Source organism: Pteropus medius, unplaced genomic scaffold (assembly GCF_902729225.1).
Source record: "Pteropus medius unplaced genomic scaffold, Ma_sr-lr_union100, whole genome shotgun sequence".
Classification (NCBI taxonomy): domain Eukaryota; kingdom Metazoa; phylum Chordata; class Mammalia; order Chiroptera; family Pteropodidae; genus Pteropus; species Pteropus medius.
The window spans coordinates 6,826,811-6,854,671 of record NW_024349799.1 but is presented as its reverse complement, the minus strand read 5'-3'; the positions used below and the strand labels follow the sequence as shown (position 1 = coordinate 6,854,671).

At 35.4% G+C, this 27,861-nt stretch overlaps 1 protein-coding gene, 2 long non-coding RNA genes and 1 pseudogene across 3 annotated transcripts in view; 1 reads left to right on the top strand and 3 right to left on the bottom strand.

The window, feature by feature from the left end:
* APPBP2 (amyloid beta precursor protein binding protein 2) overlaps positions 1 to 14,281 on the bottom strand; it is a 47,608-nt gene extending 33,327 nt beyond the window's left edge. The window contains exon 1 of the mRNA XM_039885844.1: positions 13,863 to 14,281. Coding sequence (XP_039741778.1) covers positions 13,863 to 14,000 — 138 coding nt within the window. The 5' untranslated portion in view covers positions 14,001 to 14,281. The remainder of the gene's footprint in view (positions 1 to 13,862) is intronic.
* LOC120620844 (uncharacterized) lies at positions 2,303 to 13,852 on the bottom strand. Its single transcript, XR_005657999.1, has 2 exons — positions 12,275 to 13,852; positions 2,303 to 11,233 (listed from the first exon to the last, which is right to left on the bottom strand). It is a non-coding gene; the product is annotated as an uncharacterized LOC120620844 (long non-coding RNA).
* A 20-nt stretch (positions 14,282 to 14,301) lies between the features above and the next one.
* On the top strand, positions 14,302 to 24,458 carry LOC120620843 (uncharacterized). Its single transcript, XR_005657998.1, has 3 exons — positions 14,302 to 14,441; positions 21,509 to 21,653; positions 23,952 to 24,458. It is a non-coding gene; the product is annotated as an uncharacterized LOC120620843 (long non-coding RNA).
* Positions 17,668 to 17,786, bottom strand: LOC120621209 (uncharacterized; annotated as a pseudogene).
* Positions 24,459 to 27,861: the final 3,403 nt, after the last annotated feature.

Here is a 27,861-nt window from a genome sequence, read left to right as displayed (position 1 = left end):
TAAAAATGTGTAAATTTCTGATTTGGGACAGAAGAACAAATGCAGTTATCAAAATAAATATATACACATATTCCAAAAACAATACAAAACAAAAAAAAATCTTAGCTTCTTATTAAAATAATTCATCATTAGCAAACTTAAGGCTTAGGATTTCTTTTTGAAGTAGAAGAAATGAAAACTAGTTTAACTTTTTTGCCTGTACTCACCAGTCAAATAAAGACAATTAAACTTTATCTGTTCTACAACTCATAGTATCTCATAATGACTAAAAAGTGATATATCCTACTAAATGGGATTTGAAACTAAAAATTTAGGAAAGTTGCTGCCCTAGGTACAACTATAAAAATATTGTAAATGTACCTTATTAACAAACAGAAGCATTTTTTTTTACTCAGCTGTTCAATTTTTCTTGCTAAAAATGGGTTCACATTTAAATTTTGGAGAGAAGATAATGATTAGTTTGAAATCATCTTCAAATAACCAGGTTTATCCAAAAATACAAATTTACACATTTTACGAATGGAATTTTTGGATACTGATCCAGAATAAAAATAGCATCTAATTCTTACAGAGATCTTATATGTGCCAGGCACTGTTCTAAGTACTTTTTCTAAGTAACTCATTCTTTCTACCAATGAGAAAACTGAGGTGTGTAGTTAAATAACCTGCTCAAAAATCACACAATTAGGAAGTGGCGAACAAAGTAAGAATCTGGCCCCAGGCAGTCTGTCCTTACATCCATGTTCTTAATATCTTACACTACACTGCTTCTTGAAAATTATATATAATGGGAAATTTTTAACATTTTTATGGAAATAATAGATTTAAATATTAATCTCTATATATTCATACATCTTATAGAACAGAGCTTACAGAAAGAGGCTCTAGGTTCCTTGGTAATGATTCTCATATAAGATTTTTAAAAATTTGTCTTAGTTCATTATTACAGTGTTTAATACTATATTCTGCATCCATTGAATAATGAAGCTATTACAGAACTGTATCAATTACTTTTAGTTATGGGTAGTTATGGGTACCTTAAGGAAAGTAAGGAAAAACAAGTTTATGTTTAGAAATAGTAAACTACTTCTCAACAGTATGAAAACAGACAATAAAAATACAATTAAAGCAATACTGTATAAGTATGAAGACAGAACAATCAGCAGAAAAAAGTACAAAGTTCAAAAGCAGACTTAGGTACATGTAAAAGATTAACATATAATAAAAGAATCACTTTAAAATGGTGAAGAAAAATAGTTAATAAAGTGCATAAAAATAGGGAAACGAAAATGCTTCCTGATAAAATATAACAGATAAAAATTCCACATTTATGAGTTTCAAAAGCTACCTGGTCACATTGCCTTTCTAAGCATTATATCACAGCTGAAAATCATAAATAAGTGATTATGTAACAATCTTAAATGTCCATAAATATAAAATACTATAAACAAAAAAGAACAAAACTAAAATATTAGTAACACTTGCGTAAGAGTTGATATTTTTAACACACAAAGAGGTGACACTCCTGGTGATGTTTTAAAAGCAAGGGCTTTCAGAGGCTAAAGTAAAGATCTTATAGAAAACTGAAGGCAACTACTGCAAGGGAAATGCAAGACAGCCTCAAATCCGGAGAACTCTGGGAGATAAACATGAGGATGAAAGCCTTCCTTAACCCAAAGGATTTTAAACTGGCATGTCTGCTTTCCAAACCAATTCAAAATTACCACAGGCTAAGAGTGAACATTAGTCTTAACATCAAATTAGCATACACATAATCTAGGGTAATTCCCTAAAACAAAAATTTAGAAATGTTTAGAAAAAGTTATTTAAAAAATCACATCCAAAACTATGGTCTACGAATAACAGAAGAGTCACACATACAAATCTATGAAACTCCTGTAGCTCACTCACATTCCGGAACTGTTAATCTCTTGTTGAGAGTCACTGAAGAGCAAAAATCTTCAGAAATGAAAAGGGTTGTTTTCAAGGAAAAATTACGATACATAAAACAAGTTTCAGAAAGTTTGAGTAATATAATTCTACTTTTGTTTTTAAATTGTATATCTACCATTACGTATGCATAAGTTTTTTAAAAATGTAGAATGATATTCGATAAAATGGTAGACCTGGACTCTACATTACCATTCTTGTGCCTCTGTGATCAATTGTCCACACATTCTTTCTTTAAAACCTTTCAATGGCACCCTCGAGGTGAACTTAATCCAAAATGTGGCCTACAAATCTCTAAAAGTCATTTGACTTGAGCCTATCTTTCAAACTTCATCTTTTAACATTTTTTTTTCCTTATTCCCTAACATTCCTGCCACATTAGCTTTCTTTTAGCTCTATGGCACTTGACTTTTGCACACATAGGCTGCTTGCTGTCTCCACATGAAGCTCTAGTATCATGATTCTTCACCTGGTTAATTTGTAACTCATCCTAATGGTCTCAACTAATGCATCACTTAACTGCCCAATATAAATTCTGTTCCCTGTTATACTTTCTCATGATACATTATTTGTGCCCCGCCCCCGCCCCTGTACTAAGTAGCATCAAGATATGCATGCACACATTCACTTAAATAATTTTTTAAACACATCACTCCATTACACTCTGCACTCTATTATGTAACCAATGTTAAAATAGGAAACACCTATTGTTACCACCATATCCCCAGTATCTAGCACAATGCCTAGCACTAGGTACACATTCAATATATTCTGAATGCATAATCCAACTTGATAGCCATCTACTTTGGATGTAACTCAGTACCTTAGAAGAAAAAAAAAAAATCAAGACAGTCTCAACTCTGTAGATTATCATGAAAATCAAGTACTTAGTTATTCTACCATTATTTACTGAAACTTCCCAAATTCATCTGATGAATCTGACACTAAGGGGAAAACCCTCGATTCCATACATTGTTACTCATTGTCTTCCCAAGCAGAATGTAAGTACCTTAAAGAGAAATATTTACTAGGCAGTCATACCTCCTGTCTCTACAGTAGTCGGTACAGAACAGTGTTCATGTAATAAACTGAGAACAAACATGAATGTAGACTTAATAAGCTAGTCATGAAGAACATAAAGTGCCAGTACCTAAATGGAAAAATCAGAAAGATTCTAAATAACAGCTGCTTAAATTTATACACAAAAATAGGTGTTTCCTATTTTAAACATCTAATCTTTTACCTAGTAACCCTGGCATATTCATTAGATGAAACTCTTAGCTTACTGAATCTACTTTATCTTTGTGATTTTCACATCAAAGGCAAGAATCCTACAACTAGGAACATTCTATTTATTGTTTTTACTAACTTAATAAATATCAGGAGCATAGTTAGTGTAAGGCACTGTGCTAGGTATTGGAGATATGGTGGTGACCACAGTAATACAGTCAGTAGGAATTGTTCTCTGACTTCAATAAACTTAGAATCTGTCAGAGCATGAAAACAATGTTCATGGATTTCACAATGGAGGCAGGCAGTGTTTTAGAAACACAAAATACCCACTCCAAGGAAAAATTTCAGCTGAATTTTGAAGAGGGATGGGAGTAGCTTCCGGCAATATGGCAGATTACACTTACATATGTGAAAATCTTCCTCCTCCTTTCCAAATGCAGGGAAATGCTGGATAAAATAACTTTTGGGTTAATAGTTGAGTTTAAAACCAAGAGCAGAAACTCCATAGCTGCCAAAAATTAAGAAGACACAAACTCAAAAATGACAGGAAGAAAGGAAAACAATAGTTTTATATCTCTTAATGGTTTGGGGCTAGAGCGCAAAGATCAAATAGGGAGAAGTCCAGGCAGATCCTTGCCTGCCTAAAGCCAGGAGTAAAACAGTCCAGAACATCTCCAACAGCCTTAGCACAAAGACTGCTGTGAAAAACTAAAACCTCCAGCCTAAGACACATGCGAGTATACAGTCCAAATTTATACCATGTAGACAATTTACAGACCCCCAATCCCAGAACCTGGCATTAAAAACTGGCCTGAAATTAGTGAAACTAATGAAGTCCCCACAAAGACAAAGGCTAAAACACCTAGAAGGGATAATGAAAATGTTTTATATTTTAACCACTGAAATCTACACTGCAGGAAACGCTGTAGCATCGACAAAGGATCTTGTTTCTTCAACAAATAAAATGTAAAGATGTGAAAACAAATGGAAAGGGAAGATATGATCAAGAGAGACTTAAGAGATATATCAACCAACAGCCAAGGTGTAGAACTTATCTGGAACTTAACTCAAACTGTTAAAATATATACATATCTGACAAGTGAAATAATTGAAAATTTAAACAATGGATGGATATTTAATAATGTTAAGAAATTACTGTTAACTTTTCTTAAGTGCTATAAAAGTATGGTGGCTAAGAAAATATTTACAGATGATGCTATATGTCTAGATTTGCTTCCAAATACTACAGATAAGGGGAATGTTGGTGGGAGAATAGATTTAGTTTTGGCCAAGAATTAGTAGCTGTTAAAGCTGGGCAATGGACACATGGAGATCCATTATTCTGTCTACTTTTGTGTTTAATTTTTTCCATAATAAAAAGTTTTAAAAAAAGAATGTATCCTTTCTCTCTAAACAAAAATATCATCTACCTTTAAAATAAAAGAATACTTCATTTTGTTTAACATACATGTGCTATCTTCACTTATACATTTATTCTCATTCTCTAATCTCAAAAGTCATCTGAAATGTAGCTTTGAAATAATTCACTCTGGACTATAACTTGATATTCCTTTACTTTATTCTTATATTATATTGTATATCATATGTAATGCCCTTTATCTATCTCTTGTTTGACTGCACTGTGATCTCAGGTTATATTTCTTGGATCAAAGCAAGTGCCATATCTTAAAAGAGTAAATTAAAATAATGCTTAGGTAATTAGAAGACAAATGCTTTCTTCTGAAAGCCAACATTTAAATTTCTTGATTAACATTAAAAATTCTCAGCTGCTCTATACTCACCTGTTCTATGTTATACATTAAAAAAAATACAACTGACCAACATGATTACTTATATTTTGTAGGGCAAAGTGCTTTGCTTATTGGTAAGCCAAAAAAGTTAAGTGAACATGTCCATTTTATTACAGTGCACAAGAAATTGATAGTTAACATTCCAATGGGAGGATAACCCTATACTAAAGTTTAAATATTCTGTCCACGTATGAAGATATTGGTAGGTCTACTATCCATTAAAAAAGAAATTAAAGAGATTTTTCTCCAATCGTTACAAGGATGAATTTACATCTAGCACCCAGATAATCTAACTCTATCCCTCACTTGATGGGTCAATGGTATAATTTTCAAGATAGAATAATTGTGATAATGGTGGAAGATGCTACCATGACACATGGAAAGTCAAAAAATCTAGTTAAATATAAGATCTAACAACAATAACCAGCCATATATAACTCAAAATATATAAGTGACCTCTATATTTGGTAAGTTTCTCAGCTTCTCTTCTTAGTTTCACTACCAATCTATGGTGAAGATCCATGAGGCAATAGAGTTAGTATAGTTTTAAGAAAACACATTCCGTCTCTGTAAGAAAACTCATTCTGTATTCTAGTTAACTTTAAAACATTTGTTTACTCTGAATTCATAAGAATTACATACACGTTTTTAGAAAAAATAGGAAATATAGAAAATAATTTATAAAGAAGAAAAACACTCAATTTTACCATCTAGAGAAAATCACTGTTAGTATAATGGAACATTTCTTTTTTTCAGTCCTCTATTGATCTGCAGTAGTTTTGAGTGTTTCATAAACTTTAATCCTCCATTACGTAAGTTACAAACTTTTTTTCCCCATTACGCTTTATTACTCGTTCCAAAATACTTTAGATTTTAAGTCTACATTGAATATATATTTAGAGGGAAAACATCTCTCTAAAACCCTGAATCTTCCATTCTAGGAACAAAATGTTTCTTCTACATATTGAAAGCTTTTGGATTTCTGTACACCTTTTTGGATTGACTCCATGGCATGTTTTCTGTTATTTTGAGTAAGATATATACTTTCCTATACTGCATACAGAAAAATAATTGAATTTTTAATTATAAATATGTAATCATCCCCTTTACTGAATTATTTTATTGCTATAGTTTTCCAGTTGATTTTGCTGACTTTTTCTTTATTCTAAGTGCATTGGTTAGCACTTCAAGAACGCTGAATATATTGTATACAGTTCCAGAAATGTCTGAAAGTCTTTACTTAAAAAGATTTAATGATACTGATAAAAGATACATTATAGTCTTGATTTTAATCAGAATGCTTTAAGTGTTTTACCACTTAGTATTTTTGTTTAGGTATATATATTACCTTTTGTTTAGGTATGTTTATAATGTCAATGTGTATCCTTACTAGAAGTTTAATGGAAGAAATGTTAGATTTTTATATTATGATGATAGTTTTCTTTTGTCTTATTAATATGGTGAATTTATATGAACAGATTTGCATTTCCTATTTATTTTATTTAGAAATTTTGTCTCACAATACACAAAAGAGGTTTTCTAAAGACTTTCTTTTTGTTGCTATCTTAGGTTTAGGTATCAGTGTTATGTAAGTATCAGCGTTGACCTTTAAAAAAATGTTTAACTGGAAAGCATTTGTTGGTTTGAAACAAGTTAAATGTCAGTAGCATCAACTGTTCTTTGAATATACCCAAGGAATATCTAAAGTTGGTGAGAGTTTTTGTTTGTACACTGAAGGTGGAGGCAGATGGACAAAGGGAGAAGTATAATTTCTCAATTTCTTTCATGTTTTTTTTTTTTTTGTCTATTAACTTATCTCTTTGGTCATTTGTATTTTCCTAAAAACATAACTTAAGTAATGCTTTCAGATGGATTAGCATGGAATAATACAAGCTATTCTACATTTAAAGAAGCTATTCTACAATTTAAAGGGCTATTTTTTCCCTTACTATTGTATCTATGGTGGATTTTTCTTTCTTATTTTTATTCTTGAGAATGAGCTTTCTGTTTCTTGATTTGGTTAGCTAGTGAATTAACTAATTAGCTGAATTATTTTATTTTCTTTTTAAAAACCACTTACAGAGTTATTTCTCATTCATATTGACAAATACTTTAGAATATCGGTTTTTAGGTTATTCCACTCTTACTACAACTTTGTTTCCCAGATATTAACAATTCAAGTATACTTTTTTTATATATCAAAATAATATATGGTCATAAAAATCCAAAAATTAAAGAGAATATAAACAAAGTAAAAAGTGATGGCGATCCTACCCCTTGAGTAAACACCATTAAAATTTTGTGTTCCTCTACATTCTTTTTTTAATGCATACACAAATGTAGCACATACTCTCCCACTTAAAAATAATCAATAAACAGGAGTATGCTATTCATACTACTTTGTAACAAGCTTTTCATTCTCTCCACCTGATGTGCTCTGGCATTTCTATCCCAGTGTACATAGTATATACATTCTATATAACTAGAGTATACTATTCTACTCCTAATTTATTAGCATATAGTTGTTTCCAATTTTGGGCATCATAAACAATACTGTACTGCACATTCCTGAATAGAATATTCGGCACACTCAACAAGAATTCCTGTAGGGAAAAAAAGACTTTAAATGATATTGTGGATTAACGGGTGTAAGTGTTTTGAATCCTTAAACACTGACAATCTAATAAGAATGTTATTTTTTAAACCTTTTTATTGAAGTATAACATACATACAGAGCGCACAACTCATATTTAAAATGTAAAGCTCAAAAAAAATTTCAAAAGAGAACACAGAGGTAAGCAACATCCAAATATTATCAGAAACTCAGACTTTTCCCTTCGTATCCCTACATAGTCACTAACCTCCAAGGGTAACCTCTCCTGACTTCCAACACTTTTTATTAATTTTGCTTGTTTTTGTGGAAACTGCATCAAGGTGCCCTGGGGCACTGCAAGATATTTTAAATTTGAGAAACAATATTTAATACGTGTATTATACCATACCAACTACTAGATTGCTATATTCCTTTCACTAATGTTTTATCTTTGTGAAGCTGCACTTGCAGTCGTTGCTATAAAAAGTAATGTACAAAATCAACAGAGAACAGAAAATGAAGGTGTCCAATATGATTGCCAGATTTGAGAAGTTATACTGTACCCAATAAATATACATATCCCAGTAGTAAATAACTAATTGTGGCTATTTAAAAATGAAGGAAAAATACGTTTTTTCTTTCATTTTTTGTGCATTATTTTTAAATGGCTCTTAAGCTGTTAGGACATAAGTATTATTAAGTTGCTTGTATCTAACTACTTAATAAACAAAACTGTTAGGTGCTTCTTTTTGTCCTAGGGGTGTCATGAATCAAGTGCTGTGAAGGGAGAAAGTTTGGGGGCCTCTGGATTATAATCCTGTGACATTTGTGAAATTCAACCATATTATTTCAAACAGGTACATTCATTCATTTTCACTGCATAATATTCCACTATATGACTATTCCAGAAAATATTTAATTCTCCTCTTGATAGGCATTTGGACAGTTTCCATTTTTTGGTTATTATAAATAGTGTTGCTATGAACATTCTTAAATGTATATATCTTGAAATGGAATTACTAGGTTATAGGGTATGTGTATATTCAGTTTTAGCAGATAATGCTACTGGGTTATAGGGTATGTATATATTCAGTTTAAGTAGATAATCCAAAATGGTTTATCAATTTACATTCCCACTAACAGTGTATGAGTTTTGACTGCAATATATTTTTATCAACACTTTTTCCTTTTTCATTTAGACATTCTTAGGAATGTACAGTAGGACAACAATTTCCCTAAACACAAAATAAGGTTGAACCCCTTTCCGAAAGTTTGATTGGTCTTTTGAATATCCTCTTTTTGGATGCCTATTCAAGTTCTTTTCCCATTTAAAAAAAGGGGGGAGGTATTTTTTATTTTCTTATAGTTCTTTAGATGCAGGATGAGTCCTTTGCCAGATATATGCCCTTCAAGTATCTCCTACCACTCTGCTGCTTGGCTTTTCACTCTTTTAATGGTATCTTTTGATGAACAGATATTCTCGATCATAGTATGGTCAATTTATCAAATTATGATATTTAGCCCATTTTGTATCCTATTTAATAAGTCTTTTGCTGAGTGAAAACTTTTTTCCTAAAAAACTTTTTCACATTTAGATCAGCAACTCATCTCAAAATGATTACTGTATACAGTGTAAGATAGTCATGATACTTTTTCTCCTATATGGATACCTAATTGACTGACACCATTTATTTCATTTTTTTCCCTACTGTACCACTGTGTCACTTTTATCATAAAACAAGTGACAGTATTATACACCAGTCTGGTTTTGGATTGTCCGTTTTGTTCCACTGACCTATTCATCTGTCCATGTGCCAATACCATATTATCTTAATTCTCATAGCTTGATATTTGGTGGTATAAGTCCTTCAGATTTTCTTCTTCATGATTGCCTTGGCTTGATATTGCATTTTAATTTGCTCAGGTGAACATCTTTTCATGTTTATTGGTTATTCATATCTTCCTCTTCTATGCGCTGGCTGTTCAGGTCTTCCGGATATGAGTTGGTTTTCCTTTATGTACTCATTAATTAGATCTTTCTGTACTAGGAAATTCACACCTTATCTGTCAAATGTTGTCATTTGCACAGTTTTTAAAATGTGCTTACAATTTCCCCCCATTTTTTATGTACTCAAAAGTATGGATTTCTTTTTTCCTTCTGGATTTTGGTTTCATGCTTAGAAAAATCTCCGTGCCAAGATGGCATTCCAGTGTTGGTAAGATGAGTAACAAGACTTCACCTTTACTATATTACTTATTTTTATAATGTTTAGCATTTTAAAAATTTGTAAACTACCATAAAAATTTCTTTAAAGAAGAAATTTGTCATTTCCCACTGCAAGATATTGACCCAATAATTTATTCCAATACTTTTATGATATCATTTGCCTTATTTAAATCTCTAATTCACCTGGAATTCATTTAGGTATGACCGCATACCAAAAGTAGAGGTCTAACTTTTACCCCATAGCCAGTTGCCCAAGGTATTTTTAGATGTTTCTCCCATTTATTTAAAGGATAGCACTGTCTCATAACTTTATCATATATTAAATTGTTAAATATGCTTTGGTTTCTATCTAGACTGTCTACTATGTTCTATACATCAATTTCTCTTGTGCCAATGCTATACTATTTCAAAACATGTAGTTTTCTAATATGTGACTGTCTTATAACGCACATCTCTTCTAAACACTGTGCATCTTCAAGACTTCCATGGCCTATTAAGTCTCATGTAATTAATTCTTATAGATGAACTTCTTATTTAATCAGTTTCCTATCAGTTTCCTTCATATTTAGTCAGAGAGTCTGACTCAAATTGTGATAAATTCACAGCTTAAAATGAGATGAGCTGACATATTTATAACACATTACTGTCTCATCAAGGTACAGTGGCAAGCTATTTATGTTCTTTTAAGCCCCTCCCCATAAAGTTTTCATTGTCAATTTATTAATCCTAAGAGTTCTTTATGTGAAAAGATGATTAACTCTTTGGCTGTCAAATATGACTAACTCTAATGCTAATTCAAACATGAATTTATATAGTTTTCAGTATGAGACTTAAAATAATAAAAAAAATCATTAAGTTTACATCTGAAAACAATACCACACATTACTGAAACACTTCATCCAGCCAAAACTTAACTCTATCACAAATTTTTAATTGGAACGGAACACAAAATATATCACTCAGCAGTTAAAATAGAAAGAAAAGATCATACACGTCATTCTTTAAAGAACCCAGCCCTTCCCTTTATTTACTTTCACTTGGTATATATTATATAATTCCTTCTAGTCACCTTATCAACTTCTACATCTAAATGGTTGAGTGTCCTTGGATAAAAATAATTCAAATTCAAAGACATTATTTTGTAGGGTATTGATTTTTACTGAACCATCTATACCATTTGCCAATTTTTTTAAAACAGATTTTTAGATGAACTTCCTTTCCCACAAGTCTGTGGACATTTTCAACTTCAGTTCAACCTTCCTACATAAAAGCCACCACTCCCACACTTACTAGCAGCGCATTATCTTCTTATTCATGACAACCATTCTTCGCAAATTCACCTATGTTGATACTTTATGTCCTCATCTCTATCTGATCTTAGAGAAGTATTCTTTCCCAACTCCAGCTGAAGACTGATACCTTAATTTATGCACAGTGAAGGAAGAGGCATGACTCATTAATTAATGCTCCTGCTCAGGGACGGCTTCACAAGGTATTTCCCACCTCATTTGTATATTCAACTTCTCACTATTTTGGTTTATGCCATTCAGCCAATAAATATATTCTAATGTATTCCAGTCTTTTTTTTTTAAAATCCCTTCACATTTTACCCTTTGTACATATAAACATCTCTCTCCCACCCCCTCTTAGGGAGCAGTCGACATGCCTACTTCTTTACCTCCCATTCATTCCACAATCACACCTCCTAAAGCTTCATGATTGTACCAACATCTGAAGTTACTGACAAAAATTAACAGTGACAATGGACTACACAAATCAAGAGGGATGGGGGAATTTTTGGTTCCACAAATACTATAATTTTGTCTATGACTATGCCTATTGATAAAAGTTTAGACTGCTGGAGGGATGAATTTCTCCTTGGCTCTAAATTGGAGAAAACTGTAAACAGTAAGCTCCTTTAAATTTTCACAAACTGGGCACAGGATGAATATCTTATATTACTATGGTATTAAATGCTTAAAAAGTTTCTTATGTGTTGATATGGTGTATAAAAGCAAGAAAGGTTCCTTTTTATATTTAAAGACTGAAGTGGACTCTCACTATACTTCTATAAAAGCTAACTGAAAATTAGTTCTTAATGTCTTTCATCAAAATAATCTACTATCTTAAGATGCAAAATCTTTCCAAGCAAGAAAGCAAGGACCACAGGAACTAAATACTACGCATGAGATCTTAACTAAATTAACTTTCTCATCTCACACAGTTATACTCCACTTTACAGTTTAACTATGTGGATTAAACAAGGTAACATGTGTAAAAACAATTAACACCATTCCAGGCACACATTAAATACCTTTTTTTATCTTGGCAGTAAGTGCCTTACTTTCAACAGACATAAACTATTAATGAGTAAAAGTATACCAAAAAGAAGCAAAATTAAAACTTTGTGAACTATGTGAAACAGAAAATGTGGCAAAAGCACCATCTGTTCATACTCACTAATAATATATCTTCAAATGAAGAGCTTTAATTAGAATCAAGATACTAGAAGAGATCCATCCAAGCATTTTGAGGGAATTCAACTACTAATGTACTTTGATTAAATTTCCAATGATTTTCTCTAAAAAAAAGTGTATTAGACTACATATGATTTAATAAAATGGACACAGCACACACACAAAAGTTGCAGCTTCCCAGGCTGAGAAAGACAACTCCATCGTTTCCTGGGAGGAATGAATCTTAAATACAAAAAATTTCCTTAGATACACACAGAAGTCAATGTTTCAAAGGGATTTGGAAAGGTTTCTTCTCTCTATTCCCCCCACCTCCAAATAATAAAATGAATGACCAAAATGAATCTTCTCTAAATATTTGGGGAGGGAGGTACATTTTAATTTTTAGAATTGGTGTAAAGCAGCTGGATTCAGTAGAATGCAAGTCAGCTGCTTTCTGAAAAACTATTCTGGGGTGAAGAAAGCAGGAGCAATTTTCCCAATAAAACTGCCATAAAACACCATACGTATGTAAGAAGATATACATTTGTTAAATATCAGTTTAACTGTCCCAGCCAATTTACAAATCAAGAGAAAATATTTAAGATCTAAAAAATAAATCCTATTCTACTTCTGGTCAAAATTTGTATGGGTGGCTACTGGAGAATAGGAGTTATCCACGCCAATTCAAGGCAAGAACTGAATAATAAATCCACTGTTCACATTCAAATGTGGGGGGGAGAGGAAAAGGGAGGGTCCAAGTCCATAAAGTTCTCCTCCCTCTCTAAACACTGCAAAAATTGTCCACGTCTAAAGACTCTTACCCTTGAAACTCCTTGGAGAGTGACTTGAAGATTTTTTTGTTCAGATTTTTGAGGGGGAGCGATTTAGGAATGCTGCAAGACTGCAACTTTCAAATACATGAACGTAATTTAAATTCTAAAGTACCTTTTCCTTCAAAATTTTTCCCTTTCAATTAGTTTAGCACCACTCCCATATTAAGATCCTCAAGTCAACTCCCAATACAAATGAAAACCAAAGCTATAAAGATTATGTGAATAAGGTACACGACTATTTCCAATAATTCCTCAACTCCTTCCCAAATAGGATGAGAAAACAGAAACCAAGGAACACGAAGCAGGAAAAAAATACTTGAGGAGGAGGGCGGCGAGAGAAGTAGGAAGGGGGCGGGGAGGGAGTAAGAAAAGCAAAAAGTCCAGCCGATGCTGACACGAGTAGGGAAAGAACAGCAAATATACCAAAGAGACAGGCTAGAAGGGAAGAACTGAGTCGGACAGGCGCGCAATAAAGTCCACGCAAGGCCTACCCAAGGGGGCCACAGTGTAGAAGGGAACACCAAAACGGGGAAAGACTTAGGAGGTAGAGACACCAATCAGGGTCCAAGAGCTTGAGAGATAGAGGATATGGAGATAAGGTGTTTCTACACTGGCAACCCGGAGACCGCACCAGACGTCTGGGGAGGCGACTCTGCTACGAGGGGTGAGGGGTTAACCGCGGGGGTTTCGCAGACGTGGAAGGGGGTGCGGTCCCACGGGCTGCGGCAGGATAGCGGAGAGCAGGCCCACGGTCCGTACCTTGTAGTAAACATCGAACTGGATGTTCTCCGGCAAGGAGCGGATGTCTCGGCGGGAGCGGATATAGTTGTCCACGACAGCGGAGATGGCGGTGTTGTAGAGAGTCTCTGGGATCCACTCTAGTTCCACGGCCGCCATCTTCCTTCCCTCCTCCTCCGCCTCCTCCGCCTCCTCCTCCTCCCGAAGGCCCCCGCCTCCCTCCGTAGCGAACTCCTCTGCGGCTCCGGAGGATTCGGAGGGGTGGCGGCAGCCACGGGGGCACACGGCAGAAGGGCACGGCTGCCCTGGCGCCTCCGGGGCGAGCTGTGGGACAGCGGCAGCGGACGCAGGCCAGGGGAAACAGCAGGATAGAGTGCAAGGGACAGCGGGCCAAGGCCTCACATTCCGGGTTTGAGAGAAACCCGGGTTCCGTCCCAGCGCCGATCTCCGCAGGGGCGGGACTGCGTGTGCGGCGTCATGACGTCAGCGCACGCCGACGCGCTGGAGGGAAGGAATGCGGCAGGCAGAAAACTTGGGAAGAGAAGTGATCCCTTCTTGAGAGAACGTACTTTCCAAGGGGCAGCAGTTGAGTGGATGAGGGTAGGCTTTTGTACTGGGACGACTCTTTCCTAGATTTTTACCCTCCCGTTTCGAGTTACTCGGGCGCATTAGTCCCTTCAGCAAATCCTGCCTCGGGAGTTCTTAGGCACAGACCCTTTCGAGGCTCAAGTAAAAGTTTGGATCCTCTTCTCACAAAAATGCACAATTATGAGTATATTCAAAATCATGCATGCAGGGAATTCATGTTACTCTAGAAACCCCTTCTTAGACTCCAGTCCTTAAGCCAAGCTAAGAACCTTCGGTCCAGGAACTAGGGGTCAAGATGGAAAGGAGACTTGCGTTTCACTGTATAACCATTCTCACTGTTTGAAATTTCTTTTTTACCCTATTTCTTTTTTCAAACAACATTTACAGAAAAGAAAAGATGCATTGTTTTAGAAAGAATTTGGTAGGAGGGTTAGCCTGATTATGGATTTACAAATAGTGGTGAGAGAAAAAGGACTAAATGGTGGATGTGGTAGGACTTAGTGGTAGGATAGAAATGAAGATTTCAATTTTCTCTCACAGTTCTAGTCCAGGCCCCAGGGGATTGTTGAATAATTGAGACTACTTGTTTCAGCTCCCTTTCTTCCTCATCTACTATTTATGTCACTTAATTTTCCAAGTCTGCGATTTCAAGAACTTTATGCAACATCTTTCTGCTCTAGGAATTTAACAGGGAAATTCCTGGCCATAATTGGTGACACTCAATATCATAGTCACTGTAACAATGTAAAACCTAGACAATAATGATAATAATTGTCTAGGTTAGCGTCAAAAGAATTGGAAATGGCTTTTCTAGTTCACCCTAGTATTTCAATTTTAGATGTTTAAATAAATTAGTAAAAAAGAAAGAACCACATTTAGGTCTCTTCTCATCTATACCAGTTCTTACTCTAATCCGTGAACCTAAGGGAGCTGTGATTGGACTTAAAGTTGTTACCAGATTTAGCAAGTAAAAAATATAAATGCCCAGTTACATTTTAATTTCAGATAAATGATAGTTTTTTTGATAAAAGTATGTTACATGCAATAGTTTTACCCACCCATTCTGAGTCACTCAAGCGCATCAGTCCCTTTAGCAAATCAGGAGTTCTTAGACATAGACCTTTTGAGGCTATTTGAACCTCTTCCCACAAAAATGCATAATTATTTATGCAAATATTCATTATTCATCTGAAATTCAAATTTAACTGGGCATCTGTATTTTATCCAGCAACCTTTCCTCAAAGAATCCACGAATCCTCTGAATTTGAATGCAGATGTGCTAGGAAATTTTGGCTGAATCAAAACCTGGGCTCAGGTCCTGTAAACAGGTTGTGTCAGAGCTGTTGATTGCTGTATGGACCTTAGATGCTGCTGGGCAGAGTTATACACCAAAAATGTGTATACTCAGGTCTCTCTGGATGAAAGGGCCTCTTGATACCATCTTCATTGTTTTGAGATTGAAAGTTATGAAAATTTGTGTAATTGACTGAGAGGCCATAATGAAGGGCAGACAGACTCCCCAAAAGGACAGGGCCCCCGAGAAACAATTCAACGTGAGGCATGGAAGAATCCAGATCAATGGGCTGGCATCTCTACAGAAAACCAAAAATGAGCATTGACTCCAGAACTAGAACCCATATGCAGGCTTGGGCCCTCTAGAACTGGCTGAACAGAGAAACCAGGGGAAAGTAGGCCATTTTTATTGTGGACTATCCTCAGAGCTGGAATTACCAGCAGAGCTGGGATTTGAACTCAATAATTATATAAATACTTATATATATCGAATGATAGCATAGCATCTGAGATTTTAGTGGTTAGGGCCAGATCATAAAGAGGCTTAAATATGATGCTGATGGCCTTGGTCTTCATCTTAGAGATGACAGGGAATCTTTAAAGCAGGGTTCCCTAACTCCTGGGCCACGGACTGGTATAGTCTGTGGCCTGTTAGGAACTAAGCCACACAGCAGAAAGTGAGTGGTGGGCTAGCAAGCGAAGCTTCATCTGTATTGCTCCCCAGCACTAGCATCACTGCCTCAGCTCCACCTCCGATCAGCAGGTATTAGATTCTCATAGGAACACTGGTCCCTAGTGCTAATAAGGTTGGGGACCACTGCCTTAAAGGATTGTAAGCAGGGAAATAAAAGGGTCAGATTTATGTGTCAGAAGGAAAATACCAGTCACCTATTACCAGCAGAGCTAGAAGGTCTAGAGTCATGCATTGCCAGATACAGAAGAGTAGAATAGGAAGACGCCTGCTAAACTGTCATGACCACCTATGCATTTTGGTGAAAAGAGGTTCTTTGTACCACAAAATTACCCCCGCAGTCCACCAAATCCCCTTTAGACCTTGACTGCTGGTGACCTCAAATTTAGCAGGAGGCCTTGCACGATACAGAGCTATATGAGACAAGAACCTGGTCCAAAAAGAATTCTGAGACTCTAAGAGGTGATCTACATTGTGACCATTTTAAAATTTTAATTTCTCCCTTCATTGAAGTGCAGGGGTCTAAGTACCTTCCTCTTGAATCTGGTTGGATTGTGTCTGCTTCAACAAATAGAATACAGGAGAAGTGATACTAGGTCAGAAAAGGCCACACAGAGTCCACTGTGTTCTCTGGAATACTCACTCTTGGATTCCTGAGCCACCATGTAAAAAGATGAATTGCCCTGAGGCCACCACACTCTCACAAAGCCCAAGCCACATGAAGAGGCTGTGCGTAAGCACTCTGGTCAACAGTCCCAGCTAAGTATAGCCTTTGAATCATCTCAGCTCAGGTACCAGTTGTTTCAGTGAAGAAACTTCTAATGATTCTATCTCTAAGACATTTGAGTCACCTCAACCACTCCAGTGTTCCCAGATGAGGGCCCAAGCATCATGGAGCTGAGGCAAGCATCCCTGCTCTGCTTTGTCTAAATTCCTGGCCTATAGGAGCATAATACATAAATATTTGTTTATATCATTAAGGTTGGGATAATTTGTTATGCCACAATAGATCACTGGAACACCCCATTCCAGTCCCCTATAGTTCCCATGAACCCATCACTTTAGTTTCCATTTTAAACCGGTTCCCCCTCTGGGCTCCATATTTCTAAGCATATGAATTCATTCATGAAACTTAAGTAATTTATAGCCTGTTCTGGACAATTTTCTTTGTTATGATGGTTCTGCTATACTAATAAGAGTGAACTGCCTAACCTTAGAGTATTAGAATAGAGACAATTTTTTTTTTTTTTTTTACGCCTACAGCACCCGGTTTTCCTAGGTGGTCTCCCATCCAAGTACTAACCAGGCCTGACCCTCCTTAGCTTCTGAGATCAGACGGGATCGGGTTTGCTCAGGGTAGCATGGCCCTAGACAATGATTTTTATCCTAAATTGGAAGTCTTTTGCAGAACCCTCCAAGTCTAAATCCACACATTCAACACCCATCAACCACAGACCAACAATCACATGGACCTCATAAATAGCATCGTCAAGGCACACCTAAGGCACCATACATCATATAGGCAAAATGACTGGGTCCTGAGTTCTGAGTGAGATGGCGGAGTAGGTAAATGCTGTCCTTCCCTCCTCCCATGACCACATTAAAATTACAACTAAATTATAGAACAGTCAACCTGGAGCTAAAGATTAGCTGAACAGAACTCATAGCTAAAGATATAAAGATGAAGCCATGTCAAGACTGTAATTGAAAAAAAATAATAAAGAAGCAGAGAAATAGAAACATACATTAAATAGAAAGCAAAATACATGAAAACAAACAAACAAAAAAATAAAAAAGACTAGGTCCTGTAACTTGCAACCACCAAAGAGCACAGCAAGGCTTTGCCAACAAGTTATCACTTGGGGAAGCAATGCAGATAGAAAATCCAGTCCAATTCTCATCCCTCAGTACCATTACCCATATTTGCAGAACACTCAGGAGTTTCCTGAACATATGCATAGTTACTGCCCCTCTTGTCTTGGCGCCCTTTAAATTCACCCTGCTTGCTACATGTAGCATTTTGTCCTCAAAATTAGTCCAGACTGCTACCTATAACAATGTTCCCCCTATTCTTGATCTCTGCTGTTTCATTATATAATACCCCCATTTGACCCTAAGAAGCACTAGACAATATACCCTATCATTTGCCATTGCTTATTTTGAAGAAGCCCATTTGGAACCTGCCCTGCAGTCTGCCTACTTACCCTGACAATCAGAAGTAGAGAATCAACATAAAAGGTCTGAGTGGTTTTGTATACGTGTTGCTAATGCTTGCTCAATGTATAGAATAAAAGTGTAAGGGTCATTCTGCGAAAAATAGGACATAATCAATAATAACAATACAGTGTGAAATACACTTTAATAGAGTTTGCACAAGATTTTACGGGAGTACTGAAGAGGAGATAATGAGTTGGTTTTGGATGTAATAATGCTATAACAGTTCCAATATAGGTCAGTTCTCAAAGTATTTTTAGTTGCAGTGAAGTTCATAGGAAAATAACACTTGAACAGATTTACTTGAACAATTATAAGTGGGTTAATTTCACCTTGACATGACACTTCCAACTTCTGGAAAATTTTCTAATGATCAGAATGTAAAAAATACATGAAAAATTGTGAAATAAAGTTGTGGTTCTTTATTTGTGACAGTGAAAAGTTATGACTTTTTCAATGACAGAGAGAGTAGGGGCAAGGTAAACTATATGCAAAGTGATATAGTCATATAGTAATAACTCTTGAGCCATCTGATAAAGATAAAATTATCCTAAGTGGATCCAATCAACCTCCAATTCCCCACCAAACATTTTAGTTAAAACATGCAAATGACACAGATTTTTAACTTAGAAGACAAAGTATATGGCAAGGCCATTTACTGAACTTAACAATACACAGGATTTTGGGTCCAGTTTTGGATTTTTTTAAGGATAATGTACCTATCAGATACACAGGCAGACTTAGGAAAGATTTTAAAAATTGAAAAAAACCTTGATAATTGGTGATAGTTGAAGATGAGAGTATATCGAAAGAGAGGAAGAGTGTGTAATTTAAGAGAAAAGAAAAAGTTAAGAAATCACATTATAATCTGCCCTGTAACATTTCTGTTAATGATGTCTTATGTTATAATTTAATTATATTATGTGTGGATTCCTATCTTTGCAAAGTGCCTGTAAGCATCTTGTGGACTGGACAATAAATATTGTGCATTTGAGATAGCAAGCCTAGTACAGATATAGAGTGAGCATTCAGTAATTAAATTAATAAATGAATAGGCCTTCCTACCTCTCTTTAAGAGGAAAAACAGTTTTGCTGCATCGCAAAATGTTTACTTCCTTTAAACAAATTTTCAAAGACACAACACTTTAAAATATTTTTTTTCTTTAAAAAAAATTGTGGTAAAATACAGATAACATAAAATTTACTATTTTAACCATTTTTAATGTATAATGCATTGGCAGTAAGTACGTTAATGATGTTGTGTAACTCACTGCTATCCATTTCCTGAACTTTTTCATCATCCAGAACAAAAACTGTACCCATTAAACAATAATTCTCCATTTCTCCCCTCTTCCTAGCCCCTGGTAACCTCTAATGAGTTTGCCTATTCTAGCTACTTCATGTAAGTGGAATTATACGATATTTATCCTTTAGTGTCTGGCTTTTTTCATGTAGCATGTTTTCTTTTTTCTTTTTTTTTTCTGAAAGAAAGGGTTTATTGAGTCATTTACTAGCTAGAAAAAGGACGAGGTCCTGGAGCATGTAGTCCGAACCACCAGCAGCAGGGCTATATGGGGACAATAACATGTCCATTTAACATATGTTTTCAAGGTTCATCCATCTTCTATTGTGTATCAGAATTTAATTCCTTTTTAAGCCCAGATAATATTCTATTGTGTGTATGTACCACATTTGTTTATCCATTCATCTCTTCATGACCATTTGGGTTGTTTCCACCTTTTGGCAATTGTAAATAATGCTTCTATGAACATAGACATCTATTTGAGTCCCTGTTTTCAATTCTTAGGTATACACCTAGGAGTAGAATTGCTGAATCATAAGATAATTCTATATTTAAGTTTCTGAGGAACTGTAAAACTGTTTTCCACAGCAGCTGTACCATTTTATATTCCTACTAACAATGCACAAAGGTTCCAGTTTCTCCACATCCTCACTAACACTTATTCTTCATTTTCTTGATATCTTGATGGTATTAAAATATTTTCGTGTTGCACAAAAATTCACATTAGAGTGATGAGGTAGCCCACTAAGAAGAGAAAATAAAATACATAGTCGAAGACACTAAAGTTATGTTGGAAAAAACGTTTAGACAATACATATCAAGAGCCTTAAAAATATGCAAATTCCAACTTAATTTATAGATGTTTCTTCGCATGTTCAAATAGACATATGTATAAGGATGTTTATATTTCTTGTTTATGTGGTAAGATAATCAGTTTTAAAATATGAGCAGCAACCCTTCCCCCATGTAGGCAGCAGATTGAATGGTTCTATGCCCATTTGTTTTAAGTGAGAAGACAAAAAAAAAGTGGGAAACAAGGAGCCTTTTCTTTGCTTTTGCATTTCAAAGGTCTAGGCCCTGAAAAGAAACAGAAAGAACTTCTTATGCATGGACAATACAATAGGTTTGATGAATAGAGCTTCCTCATCCCTTACACAAGCCAGTTTCCCTGGAAAAGAGAAAGGAAGAAGGAAAAAAGCCCCAAGTAGCAAGTATAGGAATGTGATTTTAGAGGAAATGATTTATACCCTGTCCCCTCACTACCACTGCCGCTCACTCTCACACCCTTGTATGGATCCCAGAGTAGGAATGAAATAGGATTTGGGGGTATCTGACTACAGAGAATTTACTTTGACATGTAGAGTCCAAAAAGGCGGTAAGAATGAACAATGGGAACAGCTGTGTGATAGGCACAGGCAGATGGGTCTGAGACAATAACATAAGACTCCCCAGCTTGATATGGGGTAGTGGAATGACTCTTTAATTAACCTGGGGGTAGCTAGCATCCATGAAAGGCATTGAGCAGCCCAAGAGTTGCTCAAAATAACAGAATCATTTCTATGTGCCTATGGTCTTTAGACAGTCTCCTAGAACTGGCTACCAGCAACCTGTCACAGGAACAGACAATTCCATTGTACCAGAGAGTGCTTTTGAGGGAGGAGAGAGAAATCTGTCTTTCAAGAACCTCTTGAGATCCAAAAGGAGAACCGCATAGCAATGATGCGTATGTTCCATTTTTGGTCTTTGGATGACATGCCTCAAGATTCAAAATTCCAGAGATAGAGAGTCTCATTAGCTAGGTTGGGTCACATGTCCACCTTTGGCCAGGGAAGGACAAGGCAATATAATTGATTATTCACCAAGATTATATCAAATAGGAAAGGGGTAGTTACCTAAGGGGGAAAGAAAATTAGGTGATCTTCCCAAAAAATGAGGTCAGGGATGTCTGGTAAGCAAAACTACAGATGTCTGCCATAGATAAATTAACCAAGTATTTACTGAGTCAAAGATAACAATACTTCCTAAAAAATAAACTTTATTGTCTATGGCCATGCCAGGCCATGCCACTCTGAACAAGGCCGATCTCGTCTGATCTTGGAAGCTAAGCAGGGTCAGGCCTGATTAGTACTTGGATGGGAGACCACCTAGGAATACCAGGTGCTGTAGGTGTTAAAAAAGAAGTTTTTTAAAACAAACTTTATTGAGACATAATTCGTGTACAATAAAGTTATACATTTTAAGTGTACAGGTTGATGACTTGACAAATGTGCACATGTATGAAACCACCACCCCAATGACATGTACATTTCCATCTCCTCAGAAGTCCCCTGGTGCCCTTTTGTAGTCAATCTCCCCAGCTGCCCCACCCCAGGCAGCCACTGATATCATTTCTAGTATTATTGATTGGTTTTGTCTGCTTTATAATTTCATGTGAATGGAATAACTAATGTTTTTTAATATCACATTTTATTCCCTATTAGCTTCTTAGCTATACTTTTTGTTATTTTTTTCAGCATTTTCTCTAAGGCTAATAATATGTATTCTTAACTTATCAGTCTATTTAGAGTCAATTTGGTATCTCTTCATACCTCCCACTATCTACTTAACCTTTATCCTTACTTATCTGACACTTCCTACTTCATAATGAAATAACTTTAGAGCAAATAAGAATTTACGAATAAACTACCTGCCCTCTGGTACTTTGTATAATTGTTGTCATATCTTTTCCTTCTACATTTATTATAAGCTCTTCCTTTTTTTTTCTTATGTGTTTTAAATAGTCATTATCTTTTAAATAAATTAATAAATTATAGGGAGAAAGAAAACAGTCTTTTATATTTTCCTGTTTATTTACTACTCCTGATGGTCTTATCTTCCTTCCTGTCGATCTGACTATTTGGAAAGACATAATTATTTTTAGACCAAATTTCTTGCTAAGTATTTTATACTGTATTAATTTACATTCCCACCATTTTCCTATATAAAAGTCATAGTAAGATGTGAAGTACAGCATAAGAAATATAGTCAATAATATTGTAATAACCATGTAGAGTGCCAGGTAGGTACTAGACTAATTGGGAGATCACTTTGTAAATTACATAAATATCTAACCATTATGCTGTACACTTGAAACTAATATAAAATAATATTGAATGTCAATGCTAATTGAAAAATAAAAGAAAAAAAACAAAATAAATGCAATCCAGTTTTCAAAAAAAATCACAGGAAATATAATGGAAGGAAAGATTACAAGAGCAATAAAAACATAAACTACTGAAGAATAAAGTCAATAAGAAACACGAAAGACCTATGTGAGAAAAGCCACAAACAAATAAATGGATGTAAAAGAGGCATTTAATGAAAGAGAGAACATGCCTTGTTCCCAGAGAGAAAGACAGTATTGTATAGATGTGATTTCTCCTTTATTCTCAATAATTCCATGTCATTTTTACAGTCAATACAGCATATAGCTGGAATTTTTTCTCTTAAAAAATATATTAATATGTTAATAACTGGTATATCTGATTTTGCTCTAGCCATCATGGTTTACATTTTCCACTCATTGTATATTCTTGTTTCCTTTCTTTTCTCTATCCCTGACTTTGGCTAGATAGATTTTTTAAAAATCTGTTGCTTTTGAAGTACTGCATTCTATTTTCATTCTTATAGTGACAAATTTTACCTTTTATGAAATAATAGTTATTGTTATTTTCAAATTATGAAAGTAATACATACCCATGAAAGGAAAATTGGAATAAATAGAAAACTAAGAAAAAATTTTTACTGTAATCTTATTATGAAGAGATAGTCACTGTTAATATCTTTCAATTTTTTGTGTCTTTAAAAGAAATTTTTCCATTAATACACACTTCTTGTACCAATTTCAAATAATACAAAGGCACTATAGTGGACATCTTTTATTTTTGCTTGTCTGATATCTATTCCTTCTTCTTCTGGTAACAATACCCTGATTTCCCTTTGGGGAACTTTTTCTCCACCACTTTCGATCTATGTGTTACAGATGGGACTGACCCTACCGTTCAACTCCAAACACTAAGCACAAGCCTCAGATTTGACCAGAGTGATGATGATCCAGGCAAGGTTAATGGGAAACAATTCTGGAACTTTGGTTGAAACTCTTGGGAAAGGGAAGTTCTCTTCCTCTGCTGTGACTCACATCTAACAAATAGAATATGGTGGAAATGATGCTATGTGACTTCCAAGGACATAGCTTCCACTTGACACTCCTTCTTGAATCATTCATTCTGGGAGAAGCCAGCCACCATGTTGTGAGGATACTTAAGCAGCCTTGTGGAAAGGACCCTGAAGAGAGGAACTGAGGTATCAACCATGTGAGGGAGCCACCTTGAAAGGGTATTCTCCAGTCTCAGTTGAGCTTTCAGAGGACTGCAGCTCCATCTGACATCTTGACTGAATCCTCATGAGAGATCTCAAGTCAGCACTTGTTCAGCTAAGCTGCTCTTGACCCACAGAAACCTTGAGAGATAATAAATTTTTTTTTGTTGTTTTAAGCTACGAAGTTTTAGGGTAATTTGTTATGTGGCAATAGATAACTTAAACAAGATTGGTTTAGGAATCCAGACCTAAGCCAGTTAGAACATGGCATTCCCAGGTAAACCTTATTAGTTTAAGAATAGACATGCTCCTAAACTGTCGCTATTAGACCAAAGGGACAGGGTTTTTTACAAAAACAGTTGCATGAGCAACTCTCTTCCACTATCCATAAATACGAAAACCTCTATTCATATTATAACTGGCAGCCATTCTGTTATCATAAAGGAAGCAAACTTTAGGATGGATATGACAGTACAGATGGTAAATCAGATAAGCCAAATAAATTGGATCCTTGATGAAATAACCATAAATCCCACCTTTCAGTTATTAGCCAATGCATTTTCTCTTCATTTTTGCCATACAAGTCTTCTTTTTGTTAGCATATGTTTTAGCCATATTGTTTTAGATGTATCTTTAGCTGGGATTTTTTTTTTCTTAAGATGACTTTGCCTTTGAATAGGAAAATTTACTATCTTTACTTTTATTGTGCTTAATCATATATTCTTATTCTTGCTATTTTGGCTCATGCATTCTATATATTTTGCTGTCTTATTTTTCAGTAATTTTGAAGTCTCACATCAGAGGTTGCAAATTAGTTGTTTATATTCAACCCACAGATGTGGTTGAGGGTTTTTGTTTGTTTTGTTTTGTTTTTTGCCTCATAGGGTATTTGAACCAACATTTAGAAATCTGGATATTTTACATAGAAATTCAGATATCTATCTAGCTACACTTGAAAAATCAGAACATCTACAATATGGAGGTCCCCCATCTCACGTGGCAACAATTACTACAGTCCTCATTATTTGTGTTCTTTTTCCAAAGTGGAGAGTGAACTTCAGTTTATATTTATATGTGCTTGTATTGTTTTGTTATGGTAGAATATGCCTCTGTTCTCATGGCACTATCACTTTTATTAAAGACCTGAATTGTGTGCCCTGCTCCCCAAATTCATGTTGAAGTCCCAACCCCCAGGGTGATGGTATTAGGAGATGGGGCCTTTGGGAGATAATTAGGTTTAGAAGAATTCATGAGGGTAAGGCTCTTAAGATGGAATCAGTGTCCTTGTAAGAGACACGAAAGGGCTTGCTCTCTCCCTGCCATGTGAGGACACAGCAAGAAGGCAGCCATCTTTAAACCAGGAAGAGAGCTCCCACCAAAACCCAATTATGCTGGCTCCCTGATCTCAGACTTCCAACCTGTAGAACTGTGAGAAAATACCTTTCTGTTGTTTAAGCCAATTAGTCTATGTTATTGTGTTATGGCAGCCTGAGTTGACTAAAATAGCCATGTTTCAAGAAAAACAAGTAAGAATGCCTACTTCTACCTTACCTCTCTGTCCCCTATGGCCATTTGAGTTTGCAAGTTCTGTTTAAATCCTTTTTCTCTTTTATTTGTGATCACCCATAAATTGTTAATAATTATAAATAGTATAAACCAATATTTTTTACGACCATCAAGGTACATCATCTATAATTTTGCTTCCCTACAGAAGATACTTTTAGAAAGTATTCTCCCTTGACTTATATTCCACTTCCACTTTTATTGTGATTCAATTCAAGATTGTTATAAAATTTTTTTGACTCTTCTATTTTAAGAATCTTTTCTGGAGAATTGCATTAAACTTCAAAATCACTTTATCAACAATTATTTTAACTGTAAGCTTTGCTGGTTTCTTTGGTCATCACTGTTTCTTATATATCATGCTTCCCCTTTTGAGAGTTTTTTTCTTTGATGCATTTTTTTTTCTCATTTTGCTACAATACTTCCTTAAGGAAAAAAAAAATCTTTTGATAGCTGGTTTGCATTCTCTCAGAACTTGTGTCAGTCAGTGAGCTGTTCAGCTTCCCCTGAGCTAGGCCTCCCACTTAAAGGCTGCAGCATTCTGCTGGCAGTCTTTACCCTGGGTGTGATGAGTAGACATGGAACATGCCTATAAGCTAAGACCTTCCCCAGAGCAAGAAAACTAGGGAGATGGTAGAGGCTTAAGGGATTTCATTGATGTGGTTTGACTGTTGTGCCAAGCCTTTTTTTAAAAAAATGTTTAATTCTACTTTCTTTCTGTTTGTTGTGATTGCTTAAAATTAGTTACATCTCAGCTGGCTAATCTCATTGTCATGGTAAATCACCACCTCAGTGAGAGCCAGATATAGCAGTATAGAATCATGACCCTTTTCTTTTAAAAGAATAAATACTCTTCTCTTGTCATTTTTCTTCTACTGTTGCATATGAGAAAACATAGAAAGTTATAAATTTCTTTTTATCTTTGGAATATAGAAAAGTAACAAGGATTCACTTGGAATCATCATTGAGTCCATTCTTTCTCAAACCCCACATCCTACCCACCAGGAAATCTTATTGGTTCTAACTTCAAAATATACATAGAATCTGATCACTTTGTACCATGTCTATTGCTACCATCCTGGTCTAAGCCACTATCATCTCCCAGCTAGATGATTGAGATAGTCTCCTAAAATGGTCTTACTGCGTTCATCCTTGTCAATTCTCTACTCAGAACCCTGCGAAGGCTCCCCATCTCACTCAAATAAAAATTCCTTACAGTGGCCAACAAAACTCCACATGATTTGAAGTTCTCCCACCCCTGCATCATGTTCCTGACCTGATCTCCTTGTACTTTCTTCCTCGCTCTATTCATGTCCTATTCTGAACCGTAAGACATGAGTTTCCAGACAGAAAGAGCCTACCAAATGCCTAGCAAAATGGATGAAATGGACTTTCACCAAGGTTCATCATGAAATTTCAGAACACCAAGGGCAAAGAATAAATCCTTCCACAGTGGTCACCTTGCTCTTCTGTCCTCTCTATCTGAAGCACAGCACTCTTCCCACAAATTACTTCACTATTAACTTTCTCACCTTCTTCAAGTCTTTGCTCAAATTATACCTTTCAAATGAGGCCTTCCCTCATCATCCAAAATAATTTTATAATAGTTCTCCTTTCTCTCCTTTATTTTTTCCCATAGCATTTACCATTTTCTAACATACCATATAAACTAGTAATTATGATATTTATTATTTATTGCCTCTCCTCTTGCTGGAATGTTCCACAAAAGTAGGGATTTTTGTCTGTTTTGTTCACTGGTCTATCTCCAGTGACTAGAACAGTATCCAGGTGCTCAATAAGTATTTGTTGAATTGAATGAATAAGATATATTTAGATGTGGCTCATCCTCAGTAACTTAACATAAAGACAATATCAGCTTATAGCTTTTTCCAAATAGAAATAATCTGTGGGAAATTCTCAATGCACAAGCCCTCTTTTTCATCCCCAAATGAGATAATCTTAAACTTTAAAAACTTGTCTGTATAGTTGTTTCTCTCCTCCAAATCTTTCAT